The sequence below is a fragment of the Lynx rufus genome, unplaced genomic scaffold, assembly GCF_022079265.1.
Source record: "Lynx rufus isolate CCGP_SWC_20201006 ecotype Redwood Valley unplaced genomic scaffold, mLynRuf1.p SCAF_7, whole genome shotgun sequence".
Lineage (NCBI taxonomy): Eukaryota > Metazoa > Chordata > Mammalia > Carnivora > Felidae > Lynx > Lynx rufus.
The window spans coordinates 75,232,328-75,242,575 of NW_025814889.1; the positions used below are offsets into that span (position 1 = coordinate 75,232,328).

At 37.9% G+C, this 10,248-nt stretch overlaps 1 protein-coding gene across 1 annotated transcript; it reads right to left on the reverse strand.

The window, feature by feature from the left end:
* Positions 1–7,559: 7,559 nt before the first annotated feature.
* LOC124502595 (olfactory receptor 8S1-like) lies at positions 7,560–8,471 on the reverse strand. The gene has a single exon (XM_047067308.1). It carries the CDS (start codon positions 8,469–8,471, stop codon positions 7,560–7,562), a length of 912 nt encoding a protein of 303 aa, XP_046923264.1.
* Between the last annotated feature and the right edge of the window lie 1,777 nt (positions 8,472–10,248).

Consider the following 10,248-nt stretch of genomic DNA (forward strand, 5'->3'; position numbering starts at 1 on the left):
ATCCAAGTTAGTTAGCATCTAGTGCAACAATGATTTTAGGAGTAGATTCCTTAATGTCCCTTGCCTATTTAGCCCATTCCCCCTCCCACAACCCCTCCAGCAACCCTCAGTTTGTTCTCTGTATTTATGAGTCTCTTCTGTTTTGTCCCCCTCCCTGTTTTCATATTATTTTTGTTTCCCTTCCCTTATGTTCTAATTCTAATAAGTTTTATTAGAACTAATAATTTTTAGTGGATTTCTTAGATTTTCCATGTACAGATCATGTCATCTGCAAATGAACATAGTTTTAATTCCTCCTTTCCTTTCTGGATTCTTTTCATTTCTTTTGCTTGCCTGGTTGCCCTGGCCAGATCCTCCACGACAATGCTGAATAAATGTGGCAAGAATGGACATCCTTCTCTTGTTCCTTATTTTAAGGATAAAGTATTTAATCTTTTACCATTGAGTTTAATGTTAACTAAGGGTTTTCCCTAGATGACTGCAGTTTTCTTGTGATGTCTTTATCTGGTTTTGGTATAAAGGTAATAGTGGCCTAATAGAATGAGATGGGAAGTGTTACCTCTTGTTCTGCTTCTTGGAAGAATCTGTGAAGAATTAGTATTAATTATTGGGCAGGCTATGTTAGCCCCACTTCAAAGTATGACATTTTTATGGACTCTTGAATTCTACAAGTGTTCAATGTCGTTTTCCACTCTGGATGGTCACTAAGTATTCTCAGTCATGTGAAATCTCTTGGAATTGTTCTCACAGCTTCTCACAGTAGTGGTGCTTACCTGACCTATTTGAGTTTCACTTAATGATTCACAGACAGCATAACATTAAACATAGGCTAATGGGGCTCTATACTCAAATTTCTGAAATTTTTTATCTAAGTATCTCTTCTTTCTAGCACTCTTCCCCACAAGTCCCTCTTTCTTTCTCTTCTTGAACTCAATCTGTGTCTCCTAACTCAACAACACTGTCATTTTCTGCTTGTTTTCTCCCCTCCTGCATCATGGTCTACAAAGTGCCTCCAGTGAGAAAGGCAGGACTCACCTTATCCGTTTCCTGTCTTTCAGGATTCAAAATCCTGAGCTGCCTGTTTTCTAGTGGGGGCAAACAGGACCTTTTCCAGCTATTTTGCTCATTTTTCTAGTTATTTATGAGTAGAAGGACAAATCTGGCACCAGTTATCCATATGGCTAGACATGGAAATCCCATCAAATAGTTTTGAATGTCTCCTGCGGGCTAGATATTGTTTTAGGTGCATAAAATACAGATAAAGTCTTTGTTTTCAAGGTGCTTATATTATTTTGGGGAGGACCAAGTGTAAATACAAATATACATAAATACTGTTAGCTGGTGATAAATAGTAGAATGGAGAAGGTAGAATATTTAATATAGGGTAGTCAGGAAATAATTCCATGAGGAGAATACTCTTAGGGAAAACCTAAAGGGAAGGAACAAGGCATGTGAATATACAGAGAAAAATATGTCAGTAGAGGAAACAGCAAATGCAAAACTCTTGAGTGGGGAGAAATCTGGAGCCTTTGAGAAACAGTAATAAGGCCAGTGTGGTTGGAGTATAGTAAAAAAGGAAGAAACAAGAGAAGTGAGGTCACCAAGCCCACAAAAGACAAATTTTGTGGGCCTTGTAGATCAAGGAAGTTTGGACTTTCAATGTGATAGGAAACTATAGATTTTTCTTTTCTACCTCTTTAGGGGAGTGATATAATCTGTTTTATAACTTTTCTAAAAAGTTCATCAGTCTGTTTTTTTTTTCTGTTTGTTTGTAGCTTTAAGAGACAATAATAGAAGCAGTGAAATCAGTTGGGAAGCTATTGCCTTTTTCCCTAGCTGGGCTAATATTCAGCCAGTATTCATGGCAGACAAGAAAATCATAATCCATTTTTATCTGTTGGGAATCTATTTTGATTGCTCTGTACTCATGCCTTACTGGTTATTAAATATTTTGAATACCAGCCCTGAGTCCAGATGGGAGAAAATAATGGCTTGAACTAGATTGGTGGAGGTGGAGGTGATGAGAAGTGTCCAGATTCAGGATAAATTTGAAGACAGAGCAACTGGGATTTATGTATTGAATATATGCTGGGAGAAAGAGAAAAAAAGGAATCAAAAGATGACTCTCAGGTTTTGGATGAATTATGGTGCCATTAACTTAAATAATGACTTCAATTTGAACATGTTACATTTGAGATACCTGTTAGATATCCAAGAGATGTCAAGTAGGTAATTAAATGCATGAGTTTGGAACCTGCAGGAGAGGTCCAGGGTGGAGATACATATTTGGGATTCATAGGAGCAGAGGCAACATTTAAAGTCAGGGATTGGATGGGATAACCAGTGGAAGAGGGTACATATAATTGGGAAGATATGTTAGGAGAATTTCATAGAATTGTCTATTGGTATTGGACAGATGAGTCTGTTTCTTAAAGTTGTGAATGAATTTATAATTTGGGAATCTTAAGATTATAGATGAGGGTTTTAAACCTAGGAGCAGATGAAACACTTTCACATTTCCTCCCTATCCTTACATAAATCAGAAGAACCATTCAAAAGTTATGTTTCAGATCCTCTTTACTAACTCTAGTTGGAAACCTACTATTGAGAATTCATCCATATAGTTTATTTGGCTCTTGACACTATTTTAACTCAATGTCTTTCCTTTGTTTCTCATTCATTTCTGTGTCTAGCCCTGCCTCCCTGAACTGAACAAGGGTCAGAGCTGTGATTGTTTGGATGGGCAAGAGAAATTCCAGAAGGATTAAATGTAAAAAAAAAAAAAAAAAAGGCACACAAAAAACTAGAAGAAAATTTTTGGACACAGACGGTAAAGGATTTTGTAAGCTTAAAAGCAGAGAAAATTACACAAAAAGAAAAAGAAATAGATATGGCTACATAACACAGTTTAAAAAATAAAAACAATAGAAGTAAAATGGCAAACTTTGGAAAAGTTTGCAACAACTTATAGCAAAAGATCAATATCCTTCTAATTTAAACACATCATTCAAATAAAAAAATAATACTATGAATGAAGTAACAAACAGGAAAATGGTATGCTAATGATAAAAGAAGAAATACCAACGTTTAATATTTGAGAAATGTTAAATGTTATTTATGATAAAAAATAAATGCAAATACATGAAAGAAGTAGCATTTTATGCATATAAAATTGATAAAGATTAAAACATGATTTAAAAATGATTCTCAGGCCTGGCAAATAAGCATTGCCGGACCCTCTAATATTCTGTTGGTTTGACTATAAATTAATGCAAAAACTTATGCAAGCATATGGGCAATATAAATCAAGAACATAAAATACTTATAGCACTAATATAGGTGTGGAAATGCAAGTGAGAAAATGAGGGATTGCAGTTTAAGTGTAAGCCACGCTTTCACCAACACAATTCATACATATAGTATGCATATGTGAAGCAAGTAGGGAAGTCCACTAGGGATCTTATTGCGTAAGAGTCTGCAGTAAGAACTGAAAATAAAGGAGCAGGTGGCAAGCACACATGTAAGCATGTGCCAACAACTGTCTCAGTCTCCTAAGGGAGGGGAGATTGATTATATAGATTGGTCCTTGGATCCATCTGTCAAAGATGCAGATGAGGAAGGGAATGGTTACATGATATAGATGACAGACTATTTACATAGTTTATGTGACTTCATTCATATCCTTTATTAGGGTGTGGTCTGGGTAAGGATTCTGGGTATAGTTATGCCCCTATACTATATATAAATATGTCCACTTTGGAAAGTTTCTCTTAATAATGTTTTAAAAGTTGGGGTGTGGGAGCATAACGATGTCATTATGAACTGTTTCTTTAAAAGTCATTAAATTGGGCACCTGGGTGGCTCAGTCAGTTAAGCATCCAACTCTTGGTTTTGGTTCAGGTCATGATCTCATGGTTCATGAGTTGAAGCCCCACGTCGGGCCCTACACTGACAGAAGCGCAGAGCCTTCTTGGGATTTTCTCTCTCTCCCTCTTTCCCCCTCTCCTGTTCACGTTCTCTCTCTCTCTTGAAATAAATAAACTTTAAAAAGTCATTAAATCATGTTAATTCTATTCCTACCATATCTCAAATTTAGATCACTGAAGGAGAACCAGATGCACCACATGAGGTACATGATTTACTACACTCCATACTAAAATCCCTTTTTCCAAAGCATAAGAGACTCTTAAAAAACTGAGAACTGAGGGTTGATGGGGGGTGGGAGGGAGGGGAGGGTGGGTGATGGGTATTGAAGAGGGCACCTTTTGGGATGAGGACTGGGTGTTGTATGGAAACCAATTTGACAATAAATTTCAAAAAAAATCCCTTTTTCCTTGACAAAATCAGATGATGTCAATCCTTAGAACTGATGCAAGGGTAATTATTATTGTATAAAACCATTATCCATATTTTAGCAATACACTTCAAAATGAAGTATATTTTTTCTGAAAACTGATTTTTATATATTTACATCTCTAAAAATTATAAAATACCTTTCTTGTCCATCCATTCCCCTAATTTCTTAGAGTTTATTACATATTTAAGATTAAAAGTTCATAATTAAGATATTAAATGAACCAACAATATTTATTATTTTGATTTGTAAGAAATTAAGAAAATGCCAAAGAAAAAACCTTACTTTTGGTTAATGCTTATAAGGGTATAAACACAGTGATTCATATTAACATTTTCATTAAAGGAGATCATATGAGTCAGCCTACACTTTGGGTTTTGAGTTTATTGTCTCCTCACTCCATGAATCTTATTTGTTTATTTAGCTATCTATTTAAATTTTAGTTAACATACAGTGCAATTTTGGTTTCAGGAATAGAATTCAGTGATTCATTACTTACATACAACATCCAGTGCTCATCACAACAAGCGCCCTTCTTAGTACCCATCACCAATCTAGCCTATCTCCCACCCGCTTCCCTCTATCAACCCATAGTTTGTTCTCTGTCATTAAGAGTCTCCTGTGGTTTATTTCCCTCTCTTCTCTTCTTCCGCTACTTCCCATGTGTTCATCTGGGTTTTTTTCTTATATTCCACATATGAGTGAGATCATATAGCATTTGTCTTTCTCTGATTGACTTATTTTGCTTCACATAACATATTCTAGCTCTATCCACACCACAATGGCAAGATTTCATTCTTTTTTTTTTCTTTTCTTTTCTAATGTTTATCTTTAAGAGAGAGAGAGAGAGCAAGCAGGAGAGGGGCAGAGAGAGAGAGGGAGACACAGAATCCGAAGCAGGCTCCAGGCTCTGATCTGTCAGCAAGTGGGGTTCAAACTCACAATCTGCAAGATCATGCATGACCTGAGCTGAAGTCAGATGCTTAACCGACTGAGCCACTCAGGCGTCCCAAGATTTCATTCTTTTCAATGGCTGAGTAATATTCCATTGTGTGTATGTATATGCATATATATATATGTATGTGATATATATATATATATATATATCTCACATCTTCTTTATCCATTCAGCAGTAGATAGACATGTGGGCTCTCTCCATAGTTTGGCTATTGTTAATAATGCTGCTATAAACATTGGGGTGCATGTGCCCCTTTGAATCTGTATTTTTGTATCCTTTGGGTATACGAAGTAGTACAATTCCTAGATCATACAATAGTTCTATTTTCAGGTTTTTGAGAAACCCCCATACTCTTCTCCAGAGTGGCTGCTCCAGTTTGCATTCCCACCAAAAGTGCAAGAGGGTTCCCCTTTCTTCACCTCCTCCCAACACTGTTGTTTCATGTGTTGTTAATTTTAGCCATTCTGACAGGTGTGAGGTCATATCTCATTGTGGTTTTGATTTGTATTTCCCTGACAATGAATGACGATGAGCATCTTTTCATGTGTCTGTTAGCCATCTGGATGTCTTCTTTCAAAAAATGTCTACTCATGTCTTCTGCCCATTTCTTAACTGGGTTGTTTGTTTTATGGGTGTTAAGTGTGATAAATTCTTTATAGATTTTGGATACTAACCCTTGATCTGATATGCCATTTGCAAATATCTTCTCCATTCTATAGGCTGCCTTTTCATTTTGTTGATTGTTCCCTTTGCTGTGCAAAAGCTTTTTACCTTCATGAAGTCCCGATAGTTCATGCTTGATTTTCTTTTCCTTGCATTCAATGACATGTCTAGTAAGAAGTTGCTCCAATTGAGGTCAAAGAGATTGCTTCCTGTGTTCTCCTCTAGGATTTTGATGGTTTCCTTTCTTACATTTATTTTTTAATCCATTTTGAATTTATTTTTGTGTATGGTGTTAGAAAGTGGTCCAGGTTCATTCTTCTGCATGTTGCCATCCAGTTTTCCCAGCATCATTTGTTGAAGAGACCGTCTTTTTTCCATTGGATATTCTTTCCTGCTTTGTTGAAGTTTAGTTGACCATACAGTTGTGGGTCCATTTCTGGGTTTTCTATCTGCTCCGCTGATCTATGTGTTTGTTTCTGTGCCAGTACCATACTGTCTTGATCACTACATCTTTATAACATAGCTTGAAATCCGGAATTGTGATCTCTCCAGTTTTAATTTTCTTTTTCAAGGTTGCTTTGGGTAATTGGGGGTCTTTTGCTGTTCCATACGAATTTTTGGATTGTTTGTTCTAGTTCTGTGAAAAATGCTGGTGGGAATTTTGATAGGGATTGCATTAAATGTGTAGATTGCTTTGGGTAGTATTGACATTTTAACAATGTTCTTGCAATCCATGCCCACTCCATGAATCTTTTGTGACAAGAAATTAATTTATTTGACTGAATATATGTCAAAGCAGTAATGGGCACTGGACTCAGAAGGGATTGGCTGAATGAGACCATGAAATACTGAATGAACTAATTGGCTTGACAGCCTCAAGGTTGAATGAAAACATCATTTTGTGAGACCATAGTCATTCTATTTTTGGGGTTCCAACAAGTCACCAAAGAGCTAGATCTCATCCCAGACCCTAGTCACCACCAGAACACCTGAAAAACTATTTTTCCCCCTTGAATGGACTAGGGCAGGTCCCCACCAACCTGTGTCTTTGCTTTCTGGCAACTAGGCATATCAATATGTTTTTTAGGCTACTCAAGGTTAGGTGGATGAAGCAAACTTCATTCACTATTTCTGGTGATTTACCTCTTGAGGGAATGTGATGATGATCCTGGTGATCAGAACTGATTCTTACCTTAAGATACCCATGTACTTCTTCCTAGGTCACCTGTCATATTCAGTTAGTAACTACTTTCCACTTTGAAGTGCATTTTACATTCCTATCTTAAAAAAAAAACACTCTGAACTCTATCCTAAAACTCTTGGACAAAACAAACATATTTGGACTTAGTTTGTCTACACTACTCCATTCTAGTACTTTTTTCTCAGTCTTCACTTAATTTTCTTGCCAAATACAATAAAATAAGCAATCACACACTTAAACCTCTATTACCAAGAGGTTATTTTCATCAAATGGCATATTCTTAAAGTGATCAAGTTAGCCATTATGAATGTATTTCATCACCTGTTTTCTCACTGTCTTCAAGCCAAATACAATAGGAATTCTCCATCACAGAAGGACACATTTATTGCTTCAACATTTTATACAGAGCTGCCTTCACCTCCTGGTTCTTGAGGCTGTAGATGATGGGGTTTAGCAAGGATGTGATCACACTGTACTGAATGGAGACCACTTGTTCCAACTTGGAGCCGGAGAGGGGAGTCATGTATCTGAATAAAGCTGTGCCATAATACAAAAGCACCACAGTAAGGTGGGAAGAACAGGTAGAGAAGGCTTTGCCTTGACCCTCAGAAGAACGTATGCTTAGGATGGCAGAGATGATTCTGGAATAAGAGAAGAGGATCAGGGGAAGTGTCACAAATCCCAACAGTGCACATGACCCAGCAAGAAGGGCCTCATTGGCAGTAGGGTCAGTGCAGGAGAGAGGGAAGAGTGAAGGCAGCTCACAGCAAAAGTGAGGGATGATATTGGGGCCACAGAAATGTAAGTTGTAAATGAAAAGACTGTTTGGCAAGGAGTTTAGGAACCCCACTGCCCATGCTGCAGTTACCATCCCGACACAAAGAGGCCTATTCATAACCATGCTGTAGAGGAGAGGGTGGCAGATGGCAGCATAGCGGTCATATGCCATGGCAGAGAGTAGGCAGGCCTCTGTGCTCCCAGAGAATATGAGAAAGAAACTCTGGGTCACACAGCCCCACACAGATACGGTTTTCTTCTGCATTAGTAAGTTCTGCAGCATCTTGGGCATGGTTACTGAAGAAAGACAGAGATCTAGAAATGACAGGTGACCTAGGAAGAAGTACATGGGTGTCTTAAGGTGAGAATCAGTTCTGATCACCAGGATCATCATCACATTCCCCATTAGGGTCAAGAGGTAAATCACCAGAAATAGTGCAAAAAGGATGGTCTGGATCTGGGGATTTCTGGACAATCCCATGAGGACAAACTCGGTAACGATGGTGAGATTTTTCATGATTAAAGTTACTGGCCCTGGAAGAAAACATAATGTAGCTGAGTCATTTCAGATGAATAAGACTGCCTCTCTTATTTAAAAAAAAATGTGACTTCCAGCTTAAAGGTATAAATAAAAATCTATGAGACCAAGGGTTTTCCTTCTGGGTCACACTCATTATTACCTCAATTCTGGTGACATGCAGCATTCCAAAGTGCCTCCTCTGTAACTGCTTCTTTGAACTTTAATACCCATTTATTCAGGAAATACTGAATAAGCATCCTAGTGCTGGGCTCTGTACCAGATCCTGAGAATACAAAATTGCTTCAGACATGATTCCTGCCCTCAAAAGGGCTTAGGATCTAACAGAGGCAGATAGACATATAAAGAAGCAAAATAAAGGCTGTAATAACATAATGCACAGGATACAGCAATGGCAAAAATGTGAATCAATTATCTCTGGATGACCTGTTAAACAAAGAAGTAATGCTTAAGACTGTTTGACTGATATTTACTCCACTAAGTAGACAAAGTAGAAGATAGTGTTCTAGGCAAAGGAAATGGTATTATCAGATATAGGGAGGCATAAAATAATAGTGCTTCTCTGAAGAACTTCATTATCTCAGAATGAGTGGGTGCAGGAGGATACACAGGGACATGTGGTGCCAAGCATGAAGGTCATGTGATAAAATTGGCAGTTTAGAAGCATTAACCCTACAGAAATGTGGAAGATGAGCAGAAGGTCATGGAGCATATAGTTAGGGCAATTAGCTCGTTCTTTCAGTAGGTATTTACTGAGTATCTACTATGTGCCATGTAGAGTTCTAGACTGTTAGGGTGTGCCATTACAAAAATTTGTAATGTAAGCTTCACAGAGCTTACATTCTAGTTAGGAAACTCAGAAGATAAATAATAGACATAACAATTAAATATAATGTGTTAGAAGGTGCTATGTGCTATGTAAAATAATAGATCACAGAAACAGAGATTGTTAACGAGGGGGTAGAGGAGGGCGGTGAGGTATGCAATTTAAATCGAGTGGTCAGGAGAGGAGAAACTGAGACAGTGTCACTCAAACAAGGATTTGAAGGAGATGAGATCATTGTCCCTGCAAACATTCTGTGGAAGGAGAATTGGTAGAGTATAGCAGTAAGCCTGGTCAGAGATGATAAAGGGTTAACAGAGGTTGCAACAGTGAGGGCAGACAAGAGGAGGCAGATTTAAGAGATATCACTGAGATGAATTCTAAAGGATGTCATTACCAATTTGTTGGTTAGGGTGAAAGAAAGTAAATAAACAATTGATTCTCAGGTTTCTGCCTTTGGTGACTGAGGGGTCACCTATTTCACTGAAATAGGTGATCCAGGGAAAGGAACATGTTTGAGGCAAAGATAATAAACACAGTTTTGAATACGTTGTTTGACGAGCCTTGTGGGACAGTGAGGGTGTGTCCAGGAGGCACTAGGAATTTGGGTCATGAAGTTCAGGAAATATATTTGGGCTGAATATATGAGTCAAAGAGTCATCAACAAACTTACTCAGAGTGAGCCCACTCATAATAGAAGATGCTCTAGGATGGAGTTCCATATAACAGAAAAATCCAATGAGAAAGAGGGAAAGAGAAACTCACAAAGATCCTGTACTCGTTCAGCATGGTCAAGCATGGACCTATGCCTTTCTGATTTGAAGGACTCATTGGAGCTCATAGAACCCAATGTCCTCTCTTTATAGGTGAGGAGACTGAGGTCCAGTGAGGGGAAGTGAACTGTAACTCCTCCCACCAACTCCATTACTCACC

Bases quoted from the DNA above. Each gene is read 5' to 3' on its own strand.
- LOC124502595 (XM_047067308.1), bottom strand. From the start codon at position 8,471: ATGAAAAATCTCACCATCGTTACCGAGTTTGTCCTCATGGGATTGTCC.